This window comes from Vombatus ursinus, unplaced genomic scaffold (assembly GCF_900497805.2).
Source record: "Vombatus ursinus unplaced genomic scaffold, bare-nosed wombat genome assembly UNPS02014171.1, whole genome shotgun sequence".
NCBI lineage: Eukaryota > Metazoa > Chordata > Mammalia > Diprotodontia > Vombatidae > Vombatus > Vombatus ursinus.
Window position 1 is genome coordinate 1722063 of NW_020953949.1, and position 19328 is coordinate 1741390.

Here is a 19328-nt window from a genome sequence, read left to right on the forward strand (position 1 = left end):
TGAATGTATGTGAATAAAGAATGCTATCACGTCTCACCAAAGTCCAAAGTCTCAACTAAATACAAAAGATTAAATGTTAACCACAGAAAGATGGAAAAACAATTGTGAAGAAGCATGGGGAAAACAGATAGGAAAGAAAAATAAGAGTGTAGGAAGGCATAGAGGATAGATACTCTATGAAGCCCCTACCCTAACAGTGCCCTAGCCAACTAGCCTCAGCTTTGGCTGCACACGTTGTCCTAGAGAAAATGCTGGGACCAGTTCCTAGTGGGACACTAAACAGTAATCCAATACTCCTCCTGCTCATCTAGGAATTATTCCATTTACAAAGTGCTTTGTTTCCAAAAGTTCTGTGCAGTTAGTGAAACACATTTATACCCATTTGGTAGATAAGGAAACTGAGGTCTAGAGAAGTTAACAGACTTGCTTCTTCACTCCAAGGCCAGGGCTTTTTCCATGACAAGACTTTCCCTCCTTAGGCAACCCAGCCCTGGCTCCCTGTCTAGTTCTTGGGATAGCACAAAATTAAGTCTGGACATTTTTTTCTCCTCGGTCACATTCCTTTATCTAGGAATAATTCCTAGGACAACCTCCAAAGGAGATGCTCCAACATTTTAATCATCAAGTGACATTTACTGGACATCTACTATATACAAGGTACTACTGTAGGTGATGTGGGAGAAACAAAGATGAAGAAGACCTGGTTTCTGCCCCTCAAGGAACCAATATTTTTAGTAGGGTAGACAAGACATACAGAAAAAGCTATCAATATAGGGCATATGTGGAAAGTGTCAAATGACTGTACAGACAGTAGGTAACCTTAGGATTTTTGGGGAAAAAAAGGTCACTGAAGGCTTCAATGGTCAGGGAAGGTTTCACAGAGGAGGTGGAACTTGAGTTGGGTCATGAAAGATGGGTAAGAATTAGGGCAACCAGGTGGTACAGTGGATAGAGCACCACACCTAGAGTCAAAAAGACCTGAATTCAAATTCAGCCTCAGACACTTTCTAGCTGTGTGACCCAAGGCAAATCACTTCACCCTGTTTGCCTGAATTCCTCACCTGTAAAATAATGTGGAGAAGGAAATGACAAACTATTCTAGTATCTTTGGCAAGAAAAACCCCAAATAGGGGTAGCTAGGTGGCACAGAGAATAGAGCATTGGCTCTGGAGTCAGGAAGACCTGAGTTCAAATCTGGCCTCAGACACATACACTCACTAGCTATGTGACTCTGGGCAAGTCACTTAATCCCAATTGTCTCACCAAAAAAACCAAGCCAAACCAAAACAAAACAAAAAAACCCATAAGGGGTCACAAAGAGTCAGACACGACTGAAATGACTGAATAACAGCAAGAATCAGGATGGGAGGTGGGGTAGGAACTGTGTGATATAGGAAGGCATAAAAAAGCAGACCATTTAATTTGTTATCAGGAAATTGATAAATAGAGCCTTAGAGTGAAAAAACGTGAATGTTAGGCAAAAGATTTGATCCTGAAATACCCAGTGGGAGGTAATCTGGATTCACTGTAGGGTAGTAGTGGGTGAAGCTGAGAAGAAAGATATCATATGAGGCATTCTGTAGGAAAAAGTCATCATAGTTCGGTGTTTGATAGGATATGGAAGATGAATAAAATGACTCCAAAGTTTTAAGCCTGGGAGAGTAGGTAAACCAATGGCAGAGATGGATAAACTGGAATGAAAAATCTAATTTTTGTTTGGTTGGGGAGGAGACATAATGGGATCAGGAAATGATAAATTCTTTTATATGTACTGAATTTGTGCTGACAACTAGAAATCCATTTGGAACATAGGACTGAAAACTGGAAGAGACAACAGAGTTGCTGAAGTTATGGCTGTGGATGAGAGTTCCATTCCATGAGAGGGCAGATACATATGTCATTGAATCAACAATGATTTTATCAAGTGCCTTCTGTATGCCAGGCACTGGTCTAGGCACCGGAGACACAAAGACAAAAAAACTGTAAGTTCCTGCCTTAAGGAAGCTTGTGTTCTACAGAGATAATAGGACTCAACCTTAGCAAATGCCAGCTTTTGAACAGCAAAATGGAGTCAGCAAATGAGAAAAGTCAGAGAGTAGGGGGAAAAGTAGGAAAGCAATCTAAGACCAAAGTCCCAGGAAGAGAAACCTTCTGAGAAAGGGTTTTCCAAACCTGTGTCAATTCCTACAGAGTGGTCAAGAAGAATTAGGTTACTGGTGACCTCCAAGAAAGTAGTTTTAGTAGAGTGGTAGAAAAAATAAACCCACTTGTAGCAGACTGGTCTAGGGTGTGAGTAAGGCTGGTGACCAAATGAAGATTTCTGGCAGAGACCACTCCTTTTGAAAGCTTAGCATTGAAAGGAAGGAGAAATAATAGGGCAATCATTCTAGAGGGCAGCAGGGTCAACTGAAGGGTTTTTTTTCAGAATAAGGAAAACCTGAGTATGTGCGGGGGCAGAGGGTAAGGAGCCAGGAGAGATGAAACCGAAGAGGTGTCAGAGAAAGATGTGGTGACTGAGGGAATGTACATGTCAGTCCTGTGAAGCAGTGAAATCGCTGAGCTAGGTTTAACTTGAGGAAAAAGTAGGAGCCCCCACTTACTTACTACCGTGTGACTTTAGGCAAATTCCCTAACTTCTTCAGGCTTATGTTTTCTCATGAAAGGTACACCAGATATATCATTCTTTGTACTTGGATCCCCCTGTACCTAGCAAAGGGCCTGGCACAGACTAAGCACTTAGTAAATTCTCATTGATTGATGATCTTTAATGAGATGATCTTCTGAAAAACATCTCCTAAGGGATACTACAAAAAGGGGGCCACAGAGACCAGATATGGCCACTCCAAGTATAGGATTTCCCAAATGCTTGTGAAGGACTCTCACTATCACCTCTGAACACACTCATGAAATACCTATCTCCTTTCTCCACCACACCCTGGACATCCACCCTACAACAATCTCTTAAGTGGCCACACATGCTTCCTGCTAAGGCCTGTGGAAGGCACTCCAACTAGCCTTTTCTGTGATAGACCCTAAACTTATCTTTCTGATTGAATATTCTGAACAAATTCAATTCATGAGCAGCAAAGGTCACTGGTTTAAAACTCTCCTATTTCATGTTTCACTGACAGGCAGAATAGTACAGAGACTCTTGGGGTTAAGGTCAGGATCTGAGCAGTAGTTCTTGACACCTGTGGCCATGTAACCTTGAGTAAGTCACAACCTCAAGCCCATTTCCTCATCTAGAAAATAGAGATAATGGTATTTGCACTGGGTTGTAGAAAGGAAAAACACTTTGTAAACAAACCCTGAAGATCTACATAGATGTCAACTATTACTGGCTCCAAGTTTTCTCCCAATGATTTACTGATCACGCCCAACATTCTTCACTGGTCATAATCTGCATACACATGTCATCACTGCCTACAATTTGCCTGAACCGATTCCTGTAAACTACTCTTACGATAGTCTGTACTTTCCTAAGCTCAGTTTGCTATGTTAGTCTCTTGCTCTACCAACTTTACATACATTAGTTCACCACACACCAACAATTTAATGTACATTTCTTAGCACCACCATCATAAGAAACTTGGAAATTTAGGTCATTTAAGAACTGAGCATGAGAAATCTCAGAAATCTGCCAAATCTTTGGTAGAAAGGATGAGTGAGACACATGTGCCCTGGGTCTGTGCAGACCTCACAGTCTGGTCTGCCAAGAACTCCAAACTGCTCGATCTGGAACTTTACCATTGGTTTTCTATTTCTATAAACAAAAAGCTTCAGTACAAGCCAGAAATCCATAATAACTTTACAGAATTTAATAGACAACCTCCCAGGTTTAGAGCTCAGGTTCAGCTTAGCTCTCCTAGTCTAGCTAAGGCTGAAGAATGAGTAAAGCAGTATTCTAATTCCAAGCACCAACTTCAATGGCACATATCCATTCATATCTGCTTTTTGTCTGTCTCTCTCAGTCTGCCTGTCTTTGCCTATCTCTCTCTGTCTCTAACACACACAAGCACGCACACACACTCCCCCTCACAGAAGTGATCATCGAGGTAAAGTTCTAGAGTCCTCTTAACCTGGGGGTATGATCTTCAATCCTCCAAGATCAGAAAGCAAATATGTGATGTTCTTGGGAAAGAAGTTCTACACACAGATAAGAAACAGAATAGCGAAGAAATGGCTCTGGCCTGGTCCTCAGCAGGAAGTGGAGCCTTTACCGGCTGTGCCAGTGTATGACAATGATTTTTAGAATGCTCAAAAAAATTCTAGGGTAACTTTCTGGGAACTGATGATTTGGAAGTTTCAGTTCTAGGGTTAAATACTGCAGCAACTCAACTATTAGATTCTGGAGAAGATAATGCAATCGAACACCTTCACCTATCTCAAGGAGGTGACAGAATAACACGGTGCTACTCCAAAAACAAAAACAAAAGCTGTGATTACAGGTTTCAGAAAGACATGTGTTTTGTTAGTATGGTAAATCTACTTTTGGAGGGAATTAGAGTATGCAGCAGCAAGAGATGAAAGTATGCTGGGGAACAGCACTTTCAGGACAAAAGGGGGCATTACTGTTAAGGACTGCATGCAGAGGAGGCAAGGCGAAGAAGAAGACTGCAGAGGGGGCAAAGGCAGAGAGAAGATTCAGGCAAGAACACAAGTTACATTACCTTGATGGGCCTGGATTTCAGGGAGGGCCTTTTCTAAGACAGCTAAGGCTTTTCTATGGTAATCTGCTTGGGCTTCTAATAACTGGGAACAGAACCCACATTCAAAAACAAAGGCAATGTTAGCATTGATGAACACACCACAACATGGTTGAGCAAAAGAAATGCATCTTTGTTTTCAACGGACAAAACATGGTCCAGGTATTCAAACAAAACAGACGGTTCATTTTTGTAAAACTGAACATTTCACTGGAGAATAAACAGACATACCGTAACAAAGTATCTGGCATACTCCCCTTCTTTAGCCACAAAGTTATACATGTCCGCGGCAAGCTGATCCTGGATTAAGTAGAAGGGTAGAAGAAAGAATCTGTGATAAAGGTTACAAAAATAATAATAATACCCTTTGTGCCCAATACTTTAATTACTGACAATACATCCTGAAAATGTTACTGAGAACAAAAAAGGATTAACTGAGAACGTTCAAGGATTTTCATTATAGCAATATATGTGAAGCCAAAAGGCTGGAAGCAACCTAAATGCACAAGAGGGAAATCATTAATAAACTACAGAATGTCAACGCAACAGAATATTACAATGCAATTGCGACTGAAAATATGAAGAATATCAAGAAATCTGGAAAGATCTTTATAAAATAATATAGGAAAAAGTCCTAGAAGAATGGAGCACCATCTAACAGTGAGCATATGAGGAAATGTAAAAGAGAATAAACAGACAGAGAATCCTGACGGGGGTGTAGCAAAAATGACTAACGTGGTGTTATGATACTTTTTTGCACGGAAATCAATTTAAATGTAAATATTTATCAGGAAAATGTAGAACTTTGTACTAATATTCAATGTTATATTTCTAACAGGCTGCTGTTGTTATTAAGCTAATATACCTTGCATTGTTCTACTTTATTGCCAGCCTCATCCATCTCTTCTTTTAAAGAGTCTATCTTTGAAGGAAGTCCCTGAAAGTTAGTTCCTGACGACTTGTGTGCCTGGTTCCACCTGCAAATCAAAGAAGACTAAATCAAAGTTGGCTTTGTAAATCCAAGCTTATAAAAACTCCCCTATTGGGACACATGCTATACCCTGAAAAGTCTTTTCTCCTTGAGTACAAAAGTTCAGAATGTCTCTGAGAAAAGGCTGGGGAATGGGGTAAATGAACACCATCAAGGATAGCCAATTTTGAGGTCAAATTTGTTTTCTCCTAGCAGGGTATTTTCTTCACAAATAACCCCTTAAAACAACTCCTTTCTCTTACCTACAGGCACTACTGAAAGACTGCCAAATTCCTGCCCATGAGCAACTAAGTGTGTTGTTAGATCTCACTCCATTTTCTAGCTCCAAACCCCTACTTCAAGTAGGGTTAGGGTTAGGGTTAGGCTTTCAGACGCCTTTCTGGGAAAAGTATACATCACTGCCATATCAGCTCTTTAGACACTCACCTACTTTCTGTATATGAGCATTCTGCCACCCCATAATAACAAAAGTACAAAAGTTCCACCACATCGTTTCCTTGTTGGATAACACCTGAAATATTGTGTTTGCTGAGTACCACATTTTAGGAAGGCCACTGAAAATGTGTCTGGATAAGGGTGACCAATGGGATGTGAAATTATCTCACATAAGGAATGGCTGAAAGAACTATGGATATTTAGCTTAGAGAAGAAAAACTTAAGAGGAGGCCTAACAGAAATCTTCAGATCCTTAAAGGATGGTCAGGTGGAACAGAGTTGGTCTGTTTGACTCCAGAAAACAGAGCAATGGGGGCAACCAGGTGGCGCGGTGAATAGAACACCAGCTCTGGAGTCAGGAGGACCTGCGTTCAAATCTGGCCTCAGATACTTGACACTTAACTAGCTGTGTGACCCTGGGTACGTCATTTCACCCCATTGCCCTGCCTCCCCCCAAAATAGATCAATGGTTGGAAAGGGAGGTAGATTTGGGTTCAATAAGAAGGAACAGCTTAACTAGAGCTGTTTAAAAGTAGAATGGGATACTTTGAAAAAGTAGTCTCCATTATGGAAAATCCTAATTGGGCTTCTAATAACTGGGAACAGAACCCACATTCAAAAACAAAGGCTTTTCCTTCTTTTCCTCATCTTGCCCTTTTTGACATCATGAAGGCCTCCTCTATAAGTAAAACATGAGTTGTGGGACATGGCACTGCTGCTGAAAGTGATCTAGGTGGCTAAAGCTGCTAGAAACTTGAGGGAATAGTGTGTTAGCAACCTTCTGTGTTTACCTAGCTCTGACAGAATCCCAGTCTAATACCAATCTAGAAAGCTGTTTCCTTTGTTTCTGAATGTTTGGGATATCCACCTGGAACAAAGACAGAATGAAATGTTATCAATTTCAGGTTAAGAAAAAACATCTTAAAATACTGACTAGAAAAACACATTTTAAACTTTTAATAAAGTCCTCTAATGCCTCACTGTGGAGCAGAGAAGGGCCCTGGATTCCTGAAGGCTGTACCAGTGGAGCAAAGGTTCCAACAGTCCCTATCCAGCAGGAAAGTCTTCAAGTATAGGTCTGGCAATGGGCTGTGTGTCTTTCAGCTACATACCAATATGAAGTTTGCCTGTCTGATGAGGGATATTTTTTTCTTCAGCAAATCATCTACCAAGGTACGAAGGGATTTTAAAATGGGTACGTAGAACAATATCCACACTGGTGAAATTTCAGCTAGCTAAGCATTAAGTAATACAAGCCAATCTGAAAGAAAACGTTGTGTGTTTGTGTGTGTGTATGTGGATAATATGTATCTATATCCAGAGAAATAGATATACACATATACATACATATAATGACGAAATACACTTGCTCACCCACGTTCATTCAAGCTGAAGTCCATTAAATGCCTTTCCCCCCCTCAAAAAAATAAAACTTGTTTCACCATTAAACTTTATTTCTTTGATACCATAATACAAAATAACTTACCTCTGCGATATTACTCAGTGGTTCCATGATCTCTTTTTCAACAAAAACTTCATGTTGAGAGAGTTCCTGAGCCAAGAGATTCTGTGCCTCTCCACAAGATTCCAGCATTTTCCTTTAAAAGCAAAACTCTCAAATAAACAAAAGTCATTAAGAAACTAAGTGCTACTAATAAATTATACAGTTGAATATCACTGTTAACAACAGGCTCTGTATAAATGAAATACAAAGACTGCAATGTAAATGAAAAGAACTAAAACAGTTTGACCAAATCTGTTTCCAAAGAACAGAAAATATACCCTTTTTTCTCTTCAGAAGTGGGTGACTATGGGTGTGGAACACCACATATACTATCACATTAAGCTGATGTATTGGTTAATTTTGTGAAACTGCTCCCTGCACCCTCTTTCTGTTTTATTCTTTGTTACAAAGGATTATCTGCTAGGCAGGAAGAGGAGGGAGATATTTACAAAAACAAAACCATCCAAATTTTTAAAAGATTTAGAGAATTCTATCCTCTGTAAAATCCTGCTCCAATACTTCATCATAGTGCAGAGGGGCATGGTGCTAAGTTCTTGAAAGCTATGTTAGCATGGCACGAGCTCATATATTCTTTGACCCTGGTTACCCATGAAAAAGAAAAAACACAATGGCTTTCAGTGGCCAAGGCTTCAGATTGCTCTCTTCTTCTGCTGCTGCTGCAAAAGCTGGAGAACTAAAGGAACAAAAGCACATCCATATGAATATTCTGGCTAGATATAAAATCAAGCCACATGAAGGAGCTGCAGTTAAGAGGAAGGATGGCTCACTGCTTTCCTTCAGAGAAATGAAGAATCTAGGAGAACTTGTTTCATGGTGTGCCTATGAACAACAAGAAATCTCCCTTCACAGGACCTTTGTTCAGCTTGCCTTACAGCGCTCAGATGTATATTGGCTAAGAGAACACTTGGAATTCAGCTGCAGATTGACACATCAACATTTGTCAAACAGGATGAAGGAGACTGCATAGGTTCACGGGGTGAAACTGGAAGAAACCTTCAAAGGTCATCCAGTCCAAACCCCTCATTTCACATCTCAGGAAATGAAGACTAGAAGGGGAAATCACTTGTCCAAGGTCATACAGGTCATATGCCAGAGCTTGGATTTAACCACAGATCTTCTGACTCCAAATTCACTTTGCATTCTCTTGTAACATGCTGCCTCTCAATTCTATGAAGAACTTAACAAGATCTTCTAAATCCAGGGTTCAACATGTACCATGATATGCAGTGACTGCCATGAACATGTGGGCACACAGAAAATACCAAAAAATAAACAAATAAATAAAAAAAATTGGAAAATATGGTTCAGGATGAAGAAATGAGATTATAGAGGCTTACAGAGAATCAAAAGCCATATTTTACACACACACACACACACACACGCACACACACACAATTTCTTTAAGAAGATAGCTGGAAGATCAGATTCGGTGAACATTAAATATTTTAAATGGCATTCATATCTTAATATATGGAAAACAATGTGATACTAATGATATCTGCATCAGACTGTTGGTATGCTTCGAGCAAAGGTCTAAATTAATATCAAATTAAAGGAAAGAAGATAAGACATCGCATGCAATTATAACAGCTCAAACTTAAACAAAATAAGCTGCTGACCTTGAAAATGAACAAAAGTAGATTCTGACTCATTCCTAACATTTCTTAGAGAAGCTTAACTTAAAGCAAAACAAGCACCCCAATGAGGAAGTTAAAAAAAATAAACCCAAACCACCTCAGCCAGTAAACATAATCTCCTTATTAAACAAAAAAAATTCAGTGGTCAAGAGCAACACCAAATTAGGTACAAACTCTCATTAGCAAAACATTACAAAGGATGATGATAGAAAATTATATGTAATATCAGTTCTCAAAAAAATGAAAAGCAGTGGGAGTGAGAAAGAACTTGCAGATAACTTGGTGTGAGACCCAACTAATAAACTAGATCATCCTAAAAGTATTGATAAATGAAACTGAAAAGAACAACAAAGAGAAGTGAAACTGAACAGAATGACCAAGTTCTCTAGAATGAACAATTCTCATGACAGACAGTAGTGAAACTACCACATTTGGACCTGAATACTGGTGTAGTTGATTTAATATACAAGGACGTAGAAATCATACAAGAAAATGAAGCTGAGAAAAACAGTTGGATCTTCACTTCCTCTTGGGTAGCTACAGTTACTCAGTATTTTACACAGGTGGTTTTGCTTTTTTTTTGGTGACATTTTTCCTTGAGACAATGGATAGTTCTTGGGAGGAAACAGGAGATACTGTGCTGCAGGCAACAAAATGTTAAAAGGCAAGAATCTATGCTCAAGATACTTCAAAGAGGTTACTCTTAAAGAATAGGAAAAAAAAAATCACGGACAGTATTAAAACAACGACAAAGACTACAGAAATCAATAATGACCAACCTATATACCAACTTTTTAAACTCTACAAAAATATTTATGGTAATGACATTTGCATATATTGAGGCTATATTTGACAAAAATATAATGAGGCTGGCTTTTGCAATCTACTTTCTTTAATAGTTCATATCTTCACAGTTACACACTGACTGAGAGGTGTAGAGAATAAAGACCTATATGTTTATTGCTTTTGCCTTTCTGTCATCCCTACTGTTTAGTTACAGTGCCTGGCATACATTACATGCTTAATAAATGCTTATTAACTTGACTTACAATGCAAAAACATGTATATACATAAATGTATATATAAATAAATATATACACACACAGAGCAAAATGACACCTTAAAGATTCTCCTTCAGCAAGGTGTCTACCATGCATCTGAAGATCAAATAAGGTTTCATGAGAGATGCAACCAGGGAAGTAACTTTATTCAATGACTGGGAAAACAAACATTTGCCAAAGGTGTTCACCATTGTCATGGGCATGCCTTTGGAAGAGAATTGATTCTTTTCAGATGGTGAGGCTCTCCAGATGCTATCATTTGTGGTCAATACTGAGCTAACTGTATCAAAACTTCTTTGCTGAATAGCTTTGAAAATGCAGATGTATATTGTTCAGCCAGGAAGAAAATGGTATAAGGAAGCACAATCCCACTCAGACTGAGAATGAATAGATAATGAATAGAGGCGCCTAGGAAATACCCCCAGAGGAGAGTAAATACAGGAATGAGAAAGGAAAAATATACTGGAGGATGGTGAGAGAGGAAAAGTCAGTCAATTAGCATTTATTAAGTACCTACAATATATGCTAGGCACTGTGCTTAAGTTCTGGGAATAAAAAAAAAGATAATCACTACTCTCAAGGAGTTTATAGTCTAATGGGGAGATAACATGTATACAACTACGTATAAACAGGATAAATTTTTTTTTAAGGCAATTGGGGTTAAGTGATTTGCCTAGGGTCACACAGCTAGTACGTGTCAAGTGTTTGGTCTGAGGCCGGATTTGAACTCAGGTCCTCCTGACTTCAGGGCCGGTGCTTTATCCACTGTGCCACCAAGCTGCCCCTTAAACAGGATAAATTGGAGATAATCAACAGAGGGAAGGCACTAGGCAGTAAGAGGACTGGGAAAGGTTTGCTACAGAAGACAGGACTTTGGCTGAGACTCAAAGGAATCCAGGGAAATTAGGAGGTGGAGATGAGCAGAGAGAGTTCGAGGCATGGGGGACAGCCAGTGAAAATGGCAAGAGTCAAGAGATGGAGCATCTTGTGGAAGGGACATCAAAGAAGTTCCAGGAAAAACGGACTGAGGATGACAGGGAAAACAGACATGCTGTCCATGAGGTAGCCGAAGGAAGTACAGACTTCTCAATGAGACCTTTATTACAGGCTGAAGAGATTGGACAGAATTTCCAAAGGTCAAAGACATGGACATCAGTCAAGCTGGTGATACAGGGGGTCTTAAGAGTGATATGATCTCAACAAGAGAATCCAAGGAAGCTGAACTTGGAAACCAAATATGAAGAACCTTAAGGGCAAATGGAGCATGATGACAAGTGACACATGAGGACAGGTCAGCATTCTAAAAACTAAGCTCTCATTCTTGTAGCAGGAGTATAACTTGGCACTGATGGATGACCCAAAACTATGCTAATGATATCCTTCAATCGTATGCAGCAGACAAAGGGATGAAAACCTTCAGGCTGGAGGAACGTAGGCCTCTTATGCTGCCTGATGATTCCTAACCTTTCACAATGGCAAGAGCCTATCACTGAGTCTTTCTTTGACTCCTCCCAACTTCTAACTCTATCCTACAGGAAAAAGTTCAAGTAGCAGATATCTGTTTTTTCAGATACAGTGGACTGAAAGTCATTTTGTTTTTAGAATGCTGCAACATTCCCTGATCTAGTTAACTAGAGGCCCACTACAATGGTGTTATGAAACCACAGCAAGGAAAACTTATTTTCAAGGTAACAAATCTCCAGCATGTATCAAACCACCAGCTGAGTATAACACCAATCAAAATGAAGCCAATGTGCAGGGCAGTTAGAGCAGTCAAGATCAGGGCAGAGGAGGAAGTGTTTGGCAGGAAGTTCCCTTTGAAGAGGCGGACTCAACAGCAATACACACTATTAGAAATGATGGTTTTAATGTTTTGCCAGCTGTGGACATGAGATCCCTTATATTTGCTAAAATTGTTCCCCCTCCAATGTACCCCTGGTGGAAGTTAAGGAAAATCTCGGGTGCGCTGGCCAGCTTTCCCTCACAGTTCAGCAGGAATTACAGCTCACATTTATGAATTTTTCTTACAACAATATCCCCTGTGAGGTAAATGTTGTAATTCTCCTTTCACAGATAAAGTGAAGCTCAGAGAGGTTAAGTGACTTGCACATAGTGACACAGCACTCCAAGTCGAGTGATCTTTCCAAAAGTGTTCTCAGGTGAGCCACTGTCCTGGGCTGGTTGCCCTTCCTGCCAGTTTTCTCTAGTATGACACTATCCCACAGCATTAAGTCACCTCGTCTTGTCCCTGCTGCTCAACTCACTCCCCAGACTAGAGAATTATACCTCTTGTCTTACAACAGCCACATAATCATGTCAACATTCTCTTCTATTTGCACAGACAGTTGCAGTTCACGTACAGTTCTGTTTCCTTCATGGAACCACATGTTTTAGAATCACGTGAATGCTTACCCCAAGAGAGACTCTTCAAGCTGGGTAGATGCTTCCTGCATATTCTGAGCAAGGGCAGTCAAAGGGAGTTTTTTCTGTAAAACAGAAGGCATATTTTTGTTTCATTATTATTCAGTACCACTTTTTTTTTAATTAACTGATGTTTTGTTTTTATATCACCTTCACTTTCAAATATTATGCTCCCTCCCTTCCCCACACAGAGACACAAAGAATAAAAAAAAATTGTTTCAGTAAAACTAATCAAGCCAACATTATATGCAGAGTTCCACATCCATTGTCTGCCAACCCTGTAAAAAGAGGTTCAGGAGGCACTTTCACTAAGCTGTGTCTGATCTTTTCTCGACTCTATATACTCTCATACTTAGAGATTCCACATCAAAGAATTTTAGGGCTAAGTGAAACCTCCGTACTTAGAACACTGGAGCTGGAAAAGCTGCTAGAATAAAGCACACTGTGTTAGAGGTATAGTAAGTCTAGGGTTAAGATTCTAGAGACCATACAGTTCAATCCTCACATTTTACAGAAGAAACAGTCTCAGAGAGAAGAAACGAACTGTACAAGGTCTAAGAGCTAATAAGTGTAAGAAATGGGGCTAGAACTCAGGTCTCCTGACCCCACATTCAGGGCTCCTTCAACCACACACTACTTCCATTATATGTGCATAACCAAAGCCAATGATTTTGAAGAAGAATACTTAGTTTTCAGATGAATTTCTAAGTCTCTCTATCTAGTAGGTGATCAATTCAAAGACAGCCTTTTGATTAGGAATCTCAAACATCTTAGCCATCTCTTACTATTGTTACTATTACTTATTAGTAATAAGAGTATTAATGATCAATATTAATAAATTCCATTTCTAATCTTTAAGGTTTAGAAAGCACTTTCTCAAAACAAACACTTTCAAAAACAACAGGTATGCAGCGCAAATATTATTAGTTCCTAAGAGGTAAGGAGACTCAGAAAGGTTAAAGTGACTTGCTCCTAGTAAATAGTGTCGATATCTTTCAACTAGTATAGTACAAATGCCCCTATCTTCATAAATTCTGCCCTAATTACCAGAAGTGAAAGTGATTTTCCGCTCACCTGATTTCACAGTACTTGGTATGCCTCTTATTCATTCATAGTATTCTAACTTGTACTCTATATAGTACTAGATTGTAAGCTGTCACAGGAATGATAACTTGTTTATCTTCTAGCACAATACACGGCATAAAGTAATTGCTTAATATAAGTTTGCTGAATGAATAGAAATGAATTTAGAATAAAGGCTTGTTTTTGTGTGTATCATGAACCTTTTTTTGTGTCATGGACCCCTTTGGGAAGATGGTGAAGCCTATGGACCTGTTCTAGGAATAATGTCTTCAAATGCACAAAATATATAGGATTACAAAGGAAATCAATTATATTAAAATCCATTTATCAAAATATTAAATCAACAAGTACACAGACCTCAAATTAAGAATCTCTAAGAGGGTTTACATGCTAAATAAAGAAAATATTTTTTAATAATCACATAACAATTTAATAAGTGTAATAGTTGAAGTTCCCTACCCACCTAAAGCCTAGCCATTCTTCAAAGCCCTTCCTCAAGTCCAACCTATTCCAGGAAGCCATTTCTGACTATTCCAGGCTCCTACCATCTGTACAATCAGGAAGAAAATCTTAGGATCCAGTCTCCCAGGCTTGAAGCCTAGTAATCCACTGACTCTTCTCTGTGTCCAACCCTCCTCATTCAAAGAGTCCTGCCTACCTCCAAGATCTCTCTTGAATTCACGTTTCCCTTCCCATTCCCACTGAAAGTACCCCAGTTTTCCACTCTCTTCACCTCCAACTTGTACAGCTGTAACAAACTCCTCACTCATCTCTTTGCCTCCAGTCTTTGTCTTCTTTAATCCACCTTTCAGATAGCTGCCAAAAGAAGCTCCCCAATGCACAAGTCTGACCATGCTCCTTATCAGCTCAGAATCTCTCAGTGGCTCCCTACTGCTCAGAGGATAAAATATCAATTTCTTTATTCGGTATTTAAGGTCCTTCACAAGTAAGCTCCAATGTCTATTTCCAGCCTGATTTCATAAACTACCTGCTAGCCATATTAACCTACTAGCTATTATTCTCTAGGATCAACTTTCCCTCTCCCAACTCTGTGCCCTTCCTCATCTCCCTCCTCCAAACCTCCAAGCCTAGACTTGGGATGTATTTTCTCTACAATTCTATCTGTGGAAATTACTCCTTTCTTTAAAGGCCTGGCTCAGAAGCCATCATCTCCATGTATCCTTCCCTGAATCTACCACTCCACCCCTCAAATGAAATTGATTTCTTCTCTCTTCAAATTTTCTTATGGAACTTTGTCTGGGTCTCTCCTATGACTGTAATATACTTTACCTAATATAATTATTTGTGCATAAGTATTATCCCTTTTTCCTCCTCAACACTGTAGCCTTGTCATTTTTCTATCCTCAATGTCTAACAAAATGCAAGTGTTTGTTAAACTGAATTAATTTGTAAGATTAAAGAGGAGAGTACAAAGATAATTTTATTTATACAGCTGTTACCTGTTAAAGTCATTATAATACATTGTAGTTATTAAGATGCTTAAAGATCTTCTAAATTCCTGCTCTGATAGTTCATCCCAGAGTGGAGGTAACCTCGAATATCTGAAGCCTATACCAGCTGAGAACAAACTCTGTCCTGTCCTGTGGTTCTCTATATTGAGAGGTTCATTATCACAAGGTGGGCCATCCAGGGATGAAGGTTCTTGGCCACAGCAACTCAATAAATTGCTAATGAAGGCAGAGCAGCTTTGCTATAATCCTTAGTAATAGAAGGTTTGCACCAATGACAACCTAGATTCTAGGTTTATATGACTCTTGTGCTACCTACGTTCATATTCATTATTTTATATGATATTCAATAGCCCTCTGAGGCAGGCAGAGCACATATCAGTATCTCCATTTTATAAAGAAAAAGAGGATCGGAGATTTGCCTATAGTCATAAGGGTAGTAGATGACATAGCCTAAGCTTGAATCCATGTTTCTTACCAGCAAGTGCTATTTCCACTATATTATGCTTCCTTTCTTGCCAGGCTGTGCTAAATTCTGATGGATTTATTTGAATAGAATAGACTGGTGCTATGTCTTTTATTTCATACTTCCATTTCCTTGACACATGGAGCAGCACTCCAAGAGAAAGGGAAACTGTGCTGTCTTGTTTTCCTGGCCATTCAGCTATCTTTTCTGCGGCATTGAAGTAAAGACGGATGCAAGTAGCCTGAATGCTGGTTCCTCTTTTTTTATTCAGCTTGCTAATATGGCTAAGTAGCACAGCGGATCAAGGGCTGGACTCTGAGTCGGTGGTGAGTTTGAATTTTGCTTGCCTCAAGGACTTATCAGCTGTGACCCTGAGGGAGACACTTAAGCACTCTTAGCCTCAGTTTTCTCTAGACTGTAAATGAACTATAACTGCACCTAATTCACAAGGTCCTTATGAGCAGCAAATAATATATGTATAGGGCCCTGTTAACCCTAACGTGCAACAGAAATGTGAATGATTATTATGATGAAGACTCCATGTTTCTTGGTATATTCAGAAGAAAGCACAGTGGGTAAAATGCTGGACTTAGAAAACATGGGTTTGAAAATCATTTGTATGCTGACTGAAGTGAGCAAAACCAGAAGAACGTTCTACACAGTGGCAGCCATGTTGTGCGATGACTAACTTTGATAGACTTAGCCGTTCTCAACAATGCAAGGATCTAAGACATTTCCAAAGATCATGATGGAAAATGCTATCTACATCCAAAGAAACAACTATGGAGTCTGAATGCAGATTGAAGTATACTATTTGCTCTTTTTTTTTCCTTCTGTTTTATTTTGTTTCCTCTTTCCTCCTATTGGTTCTAATTCTTCCTTACAACATCACTAATGTGAAAATATGTTTAATAAGAATGTACATGTAGAGCCTATATCAGATTGCACACAGTTTTGGGGAGGGGGAGAAAAATTTAAAACTCAAAAGCATATGGAAGTGATTGTTGAAAACTAAAAATAAATTAATTAAAAAAAAGAAAATAATTTGTGCCACTTAGCTGTGTGGCCTTGAAAACAAGCCACTTTATCTCTGAGTCTCAACTTCCTTATTCGTAAAATGAGCAAGGCGGACAATACATTTACTGAGGTCCCTTTCCAGCCCTAAACTCTTCTAAACCTTGTCCAAAGTCCTGTCTAGTTCTAATATTTTATGTTATAGGGCCATTTTTAACATTAACATCTTATGTTTCAAGTCCCCACCAGTTCTGACATCCTATGTACTATGGTTCCCCTTCCAGCTCTAACATGCTCTGAGAATTCTTGAAAATAAGGGGGTTGCCTATACAACCTCTTTGGTTCCTTCTAACTCTAAATTCTTTGATCTATCATCAAGTTTAAGGCTCCTTCCAGCTCTAACACTGTATATTCTGTGTTCCAAGGCTGTTTCTAGCATTAACATTATAGATTCTAGATCTAAACTCTTCCAAGTTCAGATATTCTGTGTTCCATGATTCCCTTCAGGTTCTGACATTCTCTGAGTTTGGGAAAGTTAAGTCGGACTAAGTCAGAGGTGTCAAAAATGTCCCACCTCCACCCCTCACCCCAGCCAAGTTAAAATGTAATTGGGAAATAGTTAACAAAACAGATAAAAATACGACAGAACAAAGACAATGTTACTATGTGGCTTTCAGAGTCAATCTGCACCTGCAGGGATCCTTCTGTATGGATCCATGACCCTGTTTGTATTCGACTCCACTGAACTGGATTATCTTGGGTGACCTCTAGCTGTAATGCTCTACAATGCTTCAATCAACTTTCCCATGTACAAATGACTATTATTGGAAGGCTAATTAGGCTCATAAGATTCAATACTCATGTATAATACAAGAACTTAAAAAAGTAAGGGGTAGAATTGCCAGATGGATTACAACGCAAGAGAATGAAAGCAACCTCTGTGTTTGGCTGGTGTCGTGTGGGAACTCCAGGGTGTTCTGAACTGAATGAGTCCATTCTTTTCTGTCTGTGACAAATGCTAACCCAGTCTTTCAAAACACCTATCACTGACGAGGAAGGAAACAATGCAAGTGAGTGGGGTTCAGGACACAACAGCGCTGTCAGCAAAGGAATGCTACTGCTGGTAAAGGGTCATGTCCCAAGCTTCCTACTGGCTAGAAACAGCAACATGTGGGGTAGCTCCACCCATTCTATTCTAGAGCTGTACTGACTTTGGGGCAAGGCACCTGATCAAGAGGAAAGAGAAAGCCAGAGATGAAAGCAAACACACATCTCCAAAAGGTCAAATACTTACATGTCGCTTATCCACATCTGTGCCAAACTGGCCTTGGAAACATGCTAAGAGGCGCTTGTGGGAATGATGGCACACTGACCGCACTGTGTCGAGCCGTCTCTCAATCTAACAAAGGAGGAAAAATAATTATTTTCTCAGTCTCAACGAGTCCCTTTTTTTCTGTGATATGTTTATTATGTCTGTGTTAGCACAGTAAAAACTAATGCTATCAGAGTTTTGTGGGGAAAGCATTCTCTCTCTGGTTAAATAACCCCTTGACACAGTTAAATAGAATAGGCAGAAACTGAATTCCATTCACTCCAAACATTAAGGCCACTATATACCCAGCATTATGTTAGGCTAGGGTACTCCCAAGACAAAAACCAAAAACAAAACAAAACAAACCCCAGTCCCAATCTCAAGGAGTTTATATTCTAAAGGAAATAAAACACATTAGGTAGCTAAGTAAATGCAAGATTTATTTGGATAAATACTTGTGAATTATTGCCATTCCAGTCTGCTTGTTTTCTTCAACTTAACCAGGTATTCCCACTTAAAATTTTTATTTATATTCTTACTAATCCCTACCAATAGGGATAGGGCACCATACCTGTAATTTCATTGATGTGGAGCACTCAGAAGTGAGGAAATTCCTTTTATCAAACTTCTATACACTCTCAGAGAGTTGCTAAGAGCACTGAGAGGGTAAGTGATTTTCCCACAGTCACACAGCCAGTAAGTGTCAAGGGCAGAATTTGAATCTAGGCCTTTCTGGCTTGAAGACTGGTTCTCTATCCCCTCTGTATGTAGCCTCCCTCCTATCCATAATGTCAGAGAAAGACCTCATCTAACACAGAATGTGAAGACACCTGCGAGACTGGTTAATGAACCCAATCCCTGCCCCAAACTCACTCCTGGGCAGATGTGCCATCTGTCACCTATGATCAATTCAGTCTAAACATTTATTAAGTGAACCTGTTATATGCAAAGAGTCATGCATTCTGGGACAAGAGCATCAACTATCACTTGCCTGGCACTTTATATTTTATACTGAACACAACAGCTCTGGGAAGCAGGCAAAACAACTATAATGAGAGTGGCATTTTACAGGTGAGGAAAATGCTACTCAGGGAGATGATGTATGGCTCAGCCATGGTCACACACCTAATAAGGGGCAGGGTGGATCCTTGGACCCTGTTCTCCAGATCCAGTGCTTCTTCCCTACATTTCAAGTTCTAAGCTCCCCT

The 19328-nt window shown here is 39.5% G+C and overlaps 1 protein-coding gene across 9 annotated transcripts in view; it reads right to left on the bottom strand.

Annotated features, from left to right (window-relative positions):
* ARHGAP17 (Rho GTPase activating protein 17) overlaps positions 1 to 19328 on the bottom strand; it is a 130400-nt gene that overhangs the window by 32631 nt on the left and 78441 nt on the right. For all 9 annotated transcript variants that reach the window (XR_003568919.1, XR_003568918.1, XR_003568917.1 and 6 more), the window contains exons 3-9: positions 18103 to 18207; positions 12768 to 12841; positions 7619 to 7730; positions 6924 to 7000; positions 5572 to 5683; positions 4938 to 5006; positions 4671 to 4752 (exon numbers count right to left, since the gene is read on the bottom strand). Coding sequence is in view for 6 of the 9 variants with exons in the window: in XM_027859765.1 (XP_027715566.1) it covers positions 4671 to 4752; positions 4938 to 5006; positions 5572 to 5683; positions 6924 to 7000; positions 7619 to 7730; positions 12768 to 12841; positions 18103 to 18207 (631 nt within the window). In the remaining 3 variants the exon portion in view is untranslated. The remainder of the gene's footprint in view (positions 1 to 4670; positions 4753 to 4937; positions 5007 to 5571; positions 5684 to 6923; positions 7001 to 7618; positions 7731 to 12767; positions 12842 to 18102; positions 18208 to 19328) is intronic.